The following is a 13848-nucleotide window of genomic DNA, read 5'->3' as shown; positions in this document are numbered from 1 at the left end:
AGTTCATAATTATAAGCGGCCAAACCCCTACCCCAACCCTTAAAAAGGGCAATTTCTGGTAAATTAGCAACTCTAATTAAAACTAGATTTGAACTCGTCACTTTGACGAGTTCGGGTTATCCGCGCAAACGCAACATGCACATACGTTAAAATACCAACGGCGACAATTATTATGCCATCCTCCAGGACCAGCCCCTGCCTAACCTCAATTTACTTGACTCTCTAATATATCTCTCAAAATAAAAGAAAAGCATTTTATATTTATTAAAAAAAAAAAAATCCGTAGAGATTCGAACCCCAGCTAGAAGAGCTGAGAAAATCCAAACGATAGTTACTAGAGCACTACGTCCGTTATGCCGCGCCACTATGTACACCAGTAATGAAAGTTGACAATATTATAGTCTTATACGAGCTTCATATTACGTCATTCTAATGGTTACGTCATAAATTTGCATATTCATGATGTAATTTTGAGGAGGAAACGAATCTAGTTTTAACCTTGCTATTAACCAGAGGGCCGGATAGCTCAGTCGGTAGAGCGTCGTGGAACACGATTATCGTGGGTTCAAACCCCATGCCGGTCGGTGGAAAAGAGTTAAAGCTATGCGAGCTTCTGTGTTTGGGGTTCACAGATTTAAACGTCCCCCTTTCCACCACACATTATGAGGCAATAACATCAAAGCATCTGATGTGTGGTACCCCCAAGGCTGTGAGAGAGCCTTACCGTGCTAGAGGCAAGGGAGCACACCCATCATTTTTTTTTTGGCTTCCCGCCTCTTTCCGATCTCGTAAATTTTATGTTTGGCGCCCTCAATTTTAAGAACACCTAAGTTATGTCAGAAAATTAGGAACAAATAAATAGAAATGTGTAAAGATGCCGATGCCTAGCCTGGCTAGTGTATTCTCTCTATTTATTTAAATACATATGCATTATTGTAATAAATAATTTCACAATTTGAATTATTAACTTTGAACAAACGAACATTATTCCAAACCATGTACTACATTTTACTGTGTTTGATCATGGAGTAAAGAATATTATTCTTTTCTCCATGGTTTGATCATGAATAAATGAAATGAATTAAGTGAATAATTGATCATGAGAAATCAAAACAACTGATACAATGAATTAAATGATGAACAATAGCAGCTATCCAACCAACCCATTGATTGCTACTCCTATACAAATATTGATCAGTTGGTATGCCGTGCGTTATTATGCAAATGAGTTGGTGCAGGTGTAGTGGGGAAGATGGTATTGTTATTCATTGCGGTCAACACGCCACACTGTTGAATGTTGATATTGTTGATTATTCAAATCTTGTAAGAAAAACTATTTCTCCGAGCGGGAACCTACCAGATCCCCTCATTTAGTTTGAAAGAAATCTCGAAAAGAAATCCATCTGGAAAAGATCTACACACATGTTCTAGCTATTCCAAATCCATTATAAAAATAATACCATTTATAATGCAAATGGCGAATGTAAAAAAAAACAGACGTTAAGGCGAAATCGCAAAATTATATTTGTTGACAAATGTTATGGACATTTTAATTTAAGACTGCTTTAAAATCACTCTCCCCTGATATAGTATAGTTTAAACTACACACTGTTCTAGCTATTCCAAATCCAGTACAAATTATAATACCATTTATAATGCGACGTAGGCCTAGGCCTAAATGGCGAATGTTAAAAAAACAGACGTGGAGAAATAGTAAAATTATATTTGTTGACAAATTTTATTGAAATTTTAATTCACGACTGCTTTAATCTCACTCTTCCCTGATATAGTGTAGTCAAAACTACTATCACACATGTTCTAGCTATTCTAAATCCACTAAAAGATAATAATACCATTTATAATTTGCAATGTAAATGGCGAATGTTAAAAAAACAGACGTTAAGACGAAATAGTAAAAAGAGCTGTTCCCAATTAAACGAGGGGTTCTACTATAATATAAATGTAGGCCTACACTATAATAGCTTATGAGAAGAAAAATTTACTACACAAATGTTATAATGTAAAAGAAAAATACTAGTATCAAGTTTTTAAAAAAAAAATAACTTAGGCGCACTTTTAGTAAAAAAAATGTTGTAAATGTATAATAGAACCATAGGCATCATATTTTGAAAAATAAAAAATGTCCAAATCATCTAAAATTCTAGTAAATTACCCAATTTTTATACTAAAGATAAATAAATACATATAGAATTATTGTACCAAATTTGAACAAAATTGAAGTTGGTTAAGTATTTTTCCACGATGGTTTTTGAATGATGTTTTTACAGTTTTATTTTATCCAAATAATACTAAATTTCTATCACTAATAAAAATCTAACTTTTCGATATACTGTATTACAATTTTGGAATTAAATACTCTTTTATGAGTGGAACACATTTATGTTATTAAATATTAAAATGTAATGTAATTATTAGTCAATAATTAGATATTACTTAACTTTTTTCCCCGTTATTTGAAACCTATGCGAAATAATAAGAGAGGACGCTGTTTTACTGGTAATAGATATTGTTATTATGTGTTGTATTCTTCCGCTCGAGTATTCTTTAACCCCACAGACTACATCGCCCAGATAAATTATAGCGAGATCCTAAATATTTTTGTATTCTTATAATACTATAGGAAAGATGATTCCATTTTGCTAAAGGAACCTTTAGAAATACAATAGCTTTATTTATTTGCAGTTTATTCAACAAGAAACGGAAACTAAATATCTAAATAAATAAAGTATAGACATAATGAATTAAATTAATAAGTACTTTTAGTAGGAGAAAATGGATTATCAATGGGCAAAATGTGTAGCATTGATGCCATAAAAATAAATTGACGAGTATCGGTAAATATGTAGGCTTAGCTCGTGGTTCAGTGTAGCGGAGGAAATTCACTTTAGCTGCGTATCCTTATTACCACAACGCGAGAGAAATTGGCCTAACGGGTAGGCCTAGGACTTGTAGTGGGGGGGGGGGGGGGGGGGGGGGCGGGGCGGAGTGCCTCGGCCAACCTACGTTCCCTAGTAGTAGTAGGTAGAATGTTAATTTAGACCAGGCCATTTTTAAATAGGGCTGTATAGCGGAAATAGTTCTGGTGGTTCTACTTATATTTATTTGTATTAAATGATTTACCAAATCCTATACTATTACTACTACCTTACAGAAAAATTTGTAATAAACTAATAATTACTTCTACGGGAAAATATTTTATATCGACGGGGCAAAAAATATCTGCATTCTTAAACAATAAGTTGACGAGTCTCAAAAAGTGTGGGCCTAGGCCTATTTAAGTGTTTTTTTGCACGAACCTCCTGCGGGGAAGTTTGATTTCGGCCTAGCCTAGGCCTGGCTGACCTATCCGTTGTATTGTATTGTATAGCAATACACTTTTTATACTTAGCTAGGCCTAGGCCCCTAGCTAGTAGTTTTTTTATTGGAATGTGGAAGGATGTCTTCGTATCAAATTAGCTTTGGATACAAATTGTTTTTTTAAGGTAAAGTGGTTGCAACAATAGAATAGGCCTAGCCTAGGCCTAGGCTAGGCCTAATCATAATAATAGGCCTAGGCCTAGTATTAGCTCTAGGCCTACTAGGCCTATAGTCTATTATAGCTCTAGGCCTAGTTAGGCTAGCTAGGCCTATATGAGAGATCTGTTTTCTTCTTCTTTCTTTTATGGGAATGGGTTAGGCCTAAGGCCTAGCTAGGCTAGTATTTATTATTACTATAAAGGCTATATCGTTAGTCTAGTATCAAGCTAGCCTAGGCCGAAGACCCTATATGCAATTAGGCCTAGCTTAGATATCAATTGGTTTTCCTGTTGACATCTTTCATTCTAAAAACTAGGAAATGTAATTTTGGTTTAAGGTTTATTTTTTTTAGGCCCAGCAGGCTAGCCTACATGCTGGGACCTATCATCCTAGTATTGGCCTAGCCTATATACCCAATGGGTGCTGGTCAACCCGTACCCAAACCAACTCGTACCCATGCCAACTCGTACCCAACTTGGCTAACCCGTACCCAAATAATTGGTCAACTCGTACCCACTTTGGCTAACCCGTACCCAAACCAACCCGTACCCATGCCAACTTGTACCTAAATATTTGGCTTACTCGTACCCAAGTATTTGGCTTACTCGTACCCATTATTTGGCTTACCCGTACCCATTTTTGGCTTACTCGTACCCATTATTTGGCCTACTCGTACCCAATTTGAATAATTACTTGTATTGTAATGATTTGATCGGCGCAAAACTAGTGGTATGCTTTTGCCGTATGAATATTTTTATATTTAAATTGTTTTTTTATTTTACAGGTCTCGGTGAAATGTGTGCTAATAAAAATGACCATTGATTTGATTGTAGACTTTGTTTAATTAGGCATATATTTGTTAACATTTATTTAAATGTAGTATTATAGTTTTATAAACGTATGTTTGATGTGTCTTTTTTATTTACGTAAGACTAAGAGAACATTAATTAATAAAAAAATATTTTAACTGTTGTATAGTTAGTATTACAATTCAATTAAGCCCAGGTAAAGTACCAACAACGTATAATTTTATACTTATCAATTTTTATTATTTTATTTTATTCTAATTATCTTCCCTGATTACATTCGATCAAGTAATTATTATTTCTATTGTATTGGTATATTTAAAATTGGTGATTTAACAAGGGGGCGGACGCAGGGGTGTTGCCCGGGCAACACCCTTAATTTCATACTAAATGTTTTTTTTCTGCCACTAAATTAAAATTTAGATCCCACTTCATCATAGGCATATATTAACCATTAACGTCCGTTAAAGAAGTTCAGTGTTAAGTTGGAAGAGTCTATATGTAAATTGACTGACTGCAGCGTAAAATTAACCGCGCACAATTTAACGGCGGTCAGTGGATTTTTTTTTTTCATTTCTCTACGTCCGTAAAATTAGGCCGAATTTCCGTAAGCGTGGTTCCCACTAGCGACGCAACGCAAGGACGTAACGCAACGCAAGTGAATTGACCAATCACAAGCGATGGCTTATTCGATTGTGATTGCTAACTGTCTATAACTTCGCTTGTCATTGGTTAAAACGCTTGCGTTGCGTTCACGTCCTTGCGTTACGTTCTAGTGGGAACCAAGCTGTAGTAATTACAAACCTGTGGCGTAAATGCTTGGTTTCTATTATGGCCCTGGACTCTTGGGCAACCCCCTTAAAATAGTCCTGCGACCGCCCCTGCTGTTTTAAGCAAAAAGCCTGCAGGGCTATGGGGTCTAATTACTCGTAGATTTCGTGTTACGTGTTTTTGCTGACCGGGATTAACCTTTTATTATAAAAAAACACGCATTTATAGGGTCGGCGTCAAAGAGACGACTCAGTAATGGCGTATGATCGTTTTCCATATATTTTATTTATTAATAATTCAGTGAAATGATCATCACGTACTGTCGTACTGTAAGGCAATTAAACATTTTGGCAGATTTTCTTCTATAACAGCTACGTGTTTTTGCTGAATGGGGATTCCTCTTTAATATTAAAAAAAAAACGCATTTGTACGGGTCCATTTGTATTGTGTCCAAAAATAGACAACGCAATGTAGCGTATGATCGTTTTCTATTTATTTTTTTTTCTTAAATAATTCAGTAAAATTATCTGTTTGTTTACGGTAATTAAACATTTTTGGTAGATGTTTCCTCAATACAGCTACGTGTTTTTGCTGACGAGGGATTCCCTTTTTTTAAAAAAAATACGCATTCTATAATGTGTCAAATAAGACAAATGAATGAACTACGATCGTTTTTCCATGGCAACGGATGTCGTCTTTTTTACTAAAATAATATAAACGTTCTGAAGGCCTACCTACACGTGTCTGAGTACTTACGTATCTGTCAGCGATAAGATGATTTTTGTAAGTTTTAGTAGAATTTATTTCGGTTTTTAGTCATAATAATACAGTAATAATCATTATAAAATGAAAACGTATATAACAGCAAATGTCGTCGTTTGTAATTAAATTTTAAATTATTGGAGGTTACCTTTTATTATTACTCTCACATCCGTCATTGTATACTAGATAAACAGCAATAATCTAATCTACTACTAAATGCTCAATAGTTTCGTGATTTTAAAATACGAGTGACTACTTAAAAATGTATTAAATATTTTCGAAATGTTAAAACAGTTTAACATTTTCCAAAACTTGCAAAACAAAACAACAAAAACCATTCGTTTTAAAACGATTTTCAAAAAGCACATTACTTCATCATCTGTAAAATAAAATGAAAATACAAATTATGTATAAAAAAGATATTCATGTTTACTTTTAATAATTCAAGTTTTCATCATCACAGACTAGTGGGTATTTCAATTTCCGTGTACTACTATTCGTAGAAAATAATAGATTAATAACTCATAAAATGAAAAAAAAAAACAGAATGCAGCACAGCCGACCACTGACATCTTCCACAAAGCCATATAAAACAGCGCCCTCAAGTATTAACTTGACCAAATACGACGTACGCAAATACGATGAAAGCTGTGCTTTTTTCGTACGAGTCTGTACATATTATTATACTTTTTAGGTCAATAGTTTTTGCCATTATAATATCGAACATATGATTGGTATCTAAAAATGTAATAAAACTGGGTTTAAATGTAATATAAATATACTTTAAATAGCATTAAACTTGGGTACGGGCCAGCCAATGATGGGTACGGGTCAGCCAAAATTTTGGGTACGAGTAAGCCAAAATTTGGGTACGAGTTGGTGGGTACGAGTTGGCATGGGTACGGGTTGACCTGTATTCATACCAATACCTAATAAATACAGTACAATCTATCCGCATGTCCTATATTAAACACCAAACCAAAGACTATTCAGGGTTATATGTAAAAAATACGATGTAAATAGGCCTATATGCTTTTTATAAATCAACTTCAGTTCCAAAAAGTCAATATTTATATAGTTAAAAACAAGGAATATTTAAATAACGCTAACTGTTACGCCGTACACATCTTTTGATCGATTCAATAAGCAATATTTTATAATTCGAGATCTGTGCTGACTTGTCTGTGTTCTTGGGTGATTCTTCAGACAAGACATAAAGTTGTTGGTCACTGTCTGTACGACCTAATAATTAATAATTAATTAAAAAATTAATAGAATTGTTATTGTTTCTTCAGAAGAAAAAAATCTCAAAATGACCAACAGAAGACGACTGGATATGTGTTTTGAAGCATCGCATATTAGAAGACAAGACCCAGATGGACATTTACTGTATTCTATTTGAAGGAAAAGGTAATCTTATAATAGGCTTACTAATATTTTATGCAGTGTAGTGAAATTCAGGCATCACTGCATCAGTGGAAAATTCAGAATGTTAACACCAGACCATGATTTACTGGCTAATTGTTAAAAAGTGATATATTGTGATATATGCAGTAGTTATTTGAAAAAAACCATAAATCATTAATTAAAAATACTGTTGCAGCCAATGGCGCAATTGCAGATAATTCTTCTTTTTATAAAAAAAAGTGCAAAAAAGAATTATAAGGCTTCCATTTCAGCAGGGCTTGGTTTTTGTTGTGACTAGCCCACTGGGCAAGATAACTTAACTTAATTATATTAAGCCTATAGTTTAAGTAAATGCTAAATTAAATTATAAATAAACAACTATAAAATAAAATTATTTTTAATTTACACTAAAATATGTTTTAATGTTAATAATAAATTAAGTACAAAGTACTGTAAAATATTTCATCCCAATTGTTAATTAACTTAATCAACGGGTAAGTATAATGTTCCCTTAGGTTGCTTTCTTGGATATTGGAGAAGTTACTGTAGAAGGTCCAGCGGTTGTATACATTTCATAATGGCTTCAGTCCTGCTATCGAGATGTTTGGTACTTCAGGACTAACAATTCAGGATAATGTAATTCACCACACAGTTGGAGCAGGTAAGCAATGCCAAAATACTTCTCTTTCCCTTATATAGTAACTTACATTTTAGATTAATCTGCTGTTCTGTCTTTCCTGGTACATATCAAGACCGCTACAATGCTGAGGATATATCGTGGCCAGCAGGTATTGAAATTGAGAGCTCCAGAGATGTCATCCTACAAGACAACACTGTGGTAGGCTCTGAGATGGTGCTGTACCATGTCAGTGGGGAGATTGTGACGTTGAAAGTCAATGGAGCAACAACGAAGGCCATACTTCTTTGCACGGTGTTCATGACGAGGGATGGTCAGAGAGACTGCACACAGATTGCCAATTTCTTCATCTGGAAGAATTGGGATTATGGAGTCTTTTTCCAAATTTCGAGTTCCGTTGTAAATGACTGATCTTGTTCTTGCTGACAACAACATCGGGGTGATGCCATTTGTCATTGAGCCATCTTCTCTTAGTCATGAAGCTGTTGATAAGTATGTGTGAGAATGGACGTTTATAATTGGTACAAGCCTGTTCTTTGATTGCGATGAGTTACAGGTAGGTTCAGTAACATTAAATAGCATGTTACAAACCGAATACTGTATATATTATGTAATTATGATGAATTAGATTAGATAATGTATAAATGTAAAAATCATAATGAATGAAACAATGTTAATGACGATGAAATAAAAGTGGGAAACCAAAAAAAAAAAGAAAAGATATAAACAGTTTCAATAAATATGAACATTTTTATTATTCATTTTAAAAGATGTTTTTTTTTTTTCTGTATTTCAATTTTTATTATATTTTCATTTTGGGGAACTCTATTTTGCATTCTGTCAAATAAAATCAATGTATAGATATTATACAGTATATGCATACTTGACTTTCACTCGAAAGGAAATTTGTCAAAGGACTTTCTTACTCTTCTACCTCCTTTTTCTTAACGTGTACTTATAATGCCATTCCATTGTGTAATCAGTTACGTAATTTATAAATTCTGATTAAAATATTACATTTTTCCATTAACATTTTCATGTAAATATTTCAGAATCAACCGGAGAATGCAGGTCAAAGTGCAAAACAGCGTGCACCTCGTCCAGAGAACGGAAATGCTGGATTCGTGTGGGCAAATTTCATGTAATGGTGCTCAATTTTTTCAATTTCATGGTATACATAATTACCCAGCTATTGCTGGAAGCACAAGATTGCAAGGTATGTAAAAGCATGACATAATCTGGTCCTTAATTGGACAAGCCTAGTCCTTACTTCGACAAACCAACAACTGCCATTGTTTGAGTTCTATTGCAGGAAACGCATACTCATACTGTTTACACACGAAGCTGAATGCTTATAGGTACAAAGAAGGTAACAGTCAGAGACAAGAACAGGGTTTACATACATATACATAATTTAGGGTAAGTACTAATAGTATTTATCCTATATATCTACGGACCGCTTGCATTTATCCAAGTTACGTTATTGTAAATCATTGTGTATCTTTACTTGCTAATTGCATTATTTTCATCAACCTAGTACACTTACTGTACCTACAATACTTTTCATTTAATCTTAACACTACAGTAAAGTTAAAAAGACCCCCTTTCCCTACGTTTTTTAGATCTAATTTAAGGTCACAAACTACAATTAATGTAAAAATAAATATTATATGGTAACTTTTTTGTCTTTAAATGGTTAAAAATGTGAAAAATAAGTTGATTCTAGTAATTTTAGCGGCCCGCTATAAATCCCAAAATGCATTGCGTGCGGATTGATATTTTTGTTTTTCTTCTGTAATTCACCCACTTTTTGATTGATCGTGAGGCCAAAACAAATGGAAGACTCATAAATTTTCACCGAAAATACCAGGTTTTCCCCATTGTGTATCAACGGAGTCTGGCAAATATAGAAAGACAATTAATGCAGCAACTATACAACGTCAGGCTAGGTATATAACTAGCATACGATATTCGTACGTTACCGATGTTTACCGGCTAGGCCTACAAAACTCAGCCTAGCTAGGCTAGACCTAAAGACTGCCCACGAGAGGTCATTCGCCGCGAGCTACATAGGTAGTGCATTGTTTCTCACTTTTTATCATAATTTACCATAAAACGTACATTTAAGACAAGGAATGACCTTGTTTAATGTTTTTAAAGTAATATATGTATTATTTTTACAAAACGTCACAAATTGAAGGGAAGGGGTCTTTAATCCTTCTGAGTGCGTGGAGATGGATTGTGATGCATTTAAGAATGCAATGATCAGAGACGAAGATGGTGGAATTCTAGTAGGATCACGGCCTGGTTATGTTATTCCTGATTCTGCATACGAGTGGGATAGAGATCCGAGACGTGGACTTAGAATTATAGGATTATAGAATTCCAAGCATGATGGTTACAGACATCAATGGTAGTAAAATCTTTTATCTAATCTGCTCTTTTCATTAAGGTATCATTGGTACAGAAGACTGCATATGGCATGAATCTTGGCAGGCTTTTGAATGCTATGACTACGATTACGCTATGTTGATTATTGAAAGTCTTGATCCTGACACAGAATTACGACGTCTTCACCAATCGTCATTGTGTCTAACGGTTATGTTGATTTGATCAATGGACCACAAGATCACGGCTGGTGTCATGGGTACACATGTCAAGAGCGCATCAGCACATTTATGTCTATCGTTGCAATTGGAGAGACTTATGAGATGTATATGAGAGTTCAACGAATCCTCAAACGTTATGACTTCATTTCCTGAACACAGCTCCAGATCAGAAAATAGTTGTCGGCATCCGGTATGCCAATCCTCAACGCTTAGATGTGTACCATCAAGGTCACTATGTCATGCCAAATAACAGGCAGCTGGATGGAGATATGTTCATATGGGTTCCAGAAGATCTAAATAGACCAGTTCATGACTCCAGCATTTATGGCGAGAACTATTTTGATCGCGATTGGATACTTATACGTGGTAGTGACCCAATTGACATCATCACTACACCGGTTATAATGGTTGACGTTGGTGTGGCTTCTGTTGATGTTGATGACTTCTATGAAGAAGATCTTGTTAACAATCTTGCCAGTTTGGTATATATAATACAGTAAGTAAATAGCTTTCTTTAACCATATTAAAGTATCACATAATCTATCCAGATTTCTTCTTTTTTCAGTTTCATATGTTTAGAAATTAGTTGAATTTTATTTCATTGCCTATTCTTTTAATATCTAAACAATAATTAATACTTCTTCCTTACAGGCAATTCAACCCTAGAACATGATGAGTTAGTTAACCTTCAAGCAGAAATTGTTAATGCATCACAAACTGGTACTTTGTACTTAGCAATGACCGATCCTTCTCCCCCAGCCGAAGACCCAACAAGGGGTGTGAGAGCAACAAATACAACAGGAGGTCCAAGTACAGGCAATAAAACGTAAGTCACATTTAAGAAGTAATGAGTTGAAGTAGAGTTTTCTGTAGAGTTACTGTAGTAAAGAACTGGCTTGTATCGTCTTGTCCAAAGTCTTAAATTGTATTCTCATGTGTGGCTTGTAACGAACATAACCATAATGCCTATATCATTACAAAACAACATAACTAATTGGTTCACAGGTATTCTGAGAAGCAAGCTGAAGAAGAGGCATCTAGTGACCCAGGAGTAGAAATCATCTATCAATTCTCAAGCACAATGAGTATACGTTTACAACGGCTGATGCTATTTGAGATTCAACCTTGCATCTCTATATTGGATACCAGTGTAGATTTAACACAATTCTTTCTAAACTCCAATATAGGCTATCAAGCTGTGGTAATACACCATAGGTTTGATACAAATATTCTACAAAAAAAAAGGAATTATTCAATGATTTTTACAGGGTGAAATTGTGCAAAATCTGGGACATTCTTCACATCCATGGAAAATGCCCAGGAGTATCTGATGCAGAGCTCGTCAGCAACAACACTGTAGATATAATCCATGGCTGGGCCAACTTCACTGATCTTGCCATTAATCTGTCAGGAAGTGGCTACTTCTTTAAATTCAGCATTGTTTATTCCAACTCATCCACGCTAGAAGGTATCAACTCAACAGAGTTTTCTGTCATTGAGGGTGTTTCCACATATCAATCGCAGATCAACACTAAAAGTTGAAAAAAATTTGATGTTCAGTTTAATCTAATTGAAGATTTTACAATGGATATTGCAGAACATCTGGATTCCAAGGTTGGTGATTTTTTAATTAATTATAAGTCATTTTCAAATTGTCAATGCAGTTTTTCTCTCTAATTAACCATCCATCTTCTATTTAATACTGCATTATAATTCTAAAATCACCATCAATTGTAGACTAGTGTATCCAATCTAAGAGCAACTTCTTTTTGAAGACTACAGTCCATTTCAAATTTTCAATGCAGGTCTCCCTCTATTTAACCCACTACCTTCTATTAATACTTCCCCCTACCCCAATTTTAAAAACATCTTCAATTGTAGACTACCGTATCCACTCTAAGAGCAACAAACGTTACTGTTACCATGAATAGGTATAATAAGTTCAATTTATCCACGGAGGCCCAGATCAACACAGGGTTGTTCTTCCCAGCTTCTCGAACTTCACTAAATTCTTATTGGATGCTACACACACAGATCCTCTCAATTTAAGATGCAGGCGAGCATGTTCATACATGCATACATACTGTACATTAATTAAACAAATATCCAGTCAAATGTGTGTACAACAGGGTCATTGTTTAGAAATTGAGCAACGCATTGCTTTTTCAACCTTTGACATCCATTGACAGTTTTCATTTGAGCCCCCACAGCGCCTTAAACTTCTCACTAAAGCTTTTCTGGTAGCTACTTAAAATCTATCCGTTTTAAAAGCAGGTATTTTGAGTCTCTAAGATGAGGAGTGCCATAATCTGTCTTCATATACAAAATGAAGTTTGTAATTGTTAAATATACAGTATATGTTGACATAGTGTGGACACCTTCTTCATCTAGACTCCGATATCCCAGCTCAAAGAGCTCTATGCGAGGAAACAAACAATGAGAAAAGTTAAGAGACTAAGGGGACGACCCAAAATCACATCGAAATTATAGAAAATGAAAAAACAAAAATAAACAAGTCTATGCACACTTTGGATAATAATCGCTCTGATTGGGGAAGTTTTGTTAAGTGCGCTATGTCGCAAGATGTTCAGCGTTCGTGATAGTGATATGTTTGCGGTACAGAACGATCACAGCATGTTGATTGAAATGTGGAGAAAAACGCAACCGTTCTTTTCATATTGATTTCATCATGCAACAATATGTCAAATAATTTGACCATACACCTACCGTGTATACGTTTATGTACTGTATGCAAGTTTTTTTTTAATATTGTGAGTTATATTAAATATTTGTGTTTCTTTGTAGAGCACAATTTTCTAAAATAGAGAAAATGGCACTGCCTGAGAAGGTACCTTAAGTTAAAATGTCAGACTATGCGAATGAATCTAAGGAAGAAGAGTGCTAGCAGTGGATCTAATCAACTATTGTAAGTATTAAGCCTAAGAAATAAATATTTAGAATATTTATTCTTTGTGTTGAAGTATACAGTGCCAGTAACTACTGTTTATGTGTACACTAAACTGTTTGCCAGTCCAAACTTCTAGCATTCTCTTTATTTGCCTTCTTTCCTTCTTTGGAAACTTAAGATTATATAATCGTTGGGAAAACTAACATTATCAGCTCTATCACTCATTATGGTGATGATTTTTATATTTTTAATTAATAAACAATTTATTGAATCATGGCAATGATTGTTATTAGATTGAGAGAAAATAATTATAAATAGACCACCATGGTTCCTTAGGCAGGATGCTTTACTCTCATTGCCTTATTCTTCGGATGAGATGTAAAGCCGTTGGTCCTGTGTACTTAACAGTGC

At 34.6% G+C, this 13848-nt stretch overlaps 1 protein-coding gene across 1 annotated transcript; it reads left to right on the top strand.

Moving 5' to 3' along the window:
- Positions 1–6500: 6500 nt before the first annotated feature.
- LOC144856286 (fibrocystin-L-like) lies at positions 6501–8419 on the top strand. Its single transcript, XM_078714241.1, has 4 exons — positions 6501–6543; positions 7172–7286; positions 7799–7944; positions 8036–8419. The coding sequence occupies exons 3-4, from the start codon at positions 7884–7886 to the stop codon at positions 8329–8331; spliced, it is 357 nt and encodes a 118-aa protein (XP_078570367.1). The 5' UTR covers positions 6501–6543; positions 7172–7286; positions 7799–7883; the 3' UTR covers positions 8332–8419.
- The last annotated feature ends 5429 nt before the right edge of the window (positions 8420–13848 follow it).

The sequence above is a fragment of the Antedon bifida genome, chromosome 11 (genome assembly GCF_963402885.1).
Source record: "Antedon bifida chromosome 11, ecAntBifi1.1, whole genome shotgun sequence".
Classification (NCBI taxonomy): domain Eukaryota; kingdom Metazoa; phylum Echinodermata; class Crinoidea; order Comatulida; family Antedonidae; genus Antedon; species Antedon bifida.
This window is presented reverse-complemented; position numbering and strand designations above follow the sequence as displayed.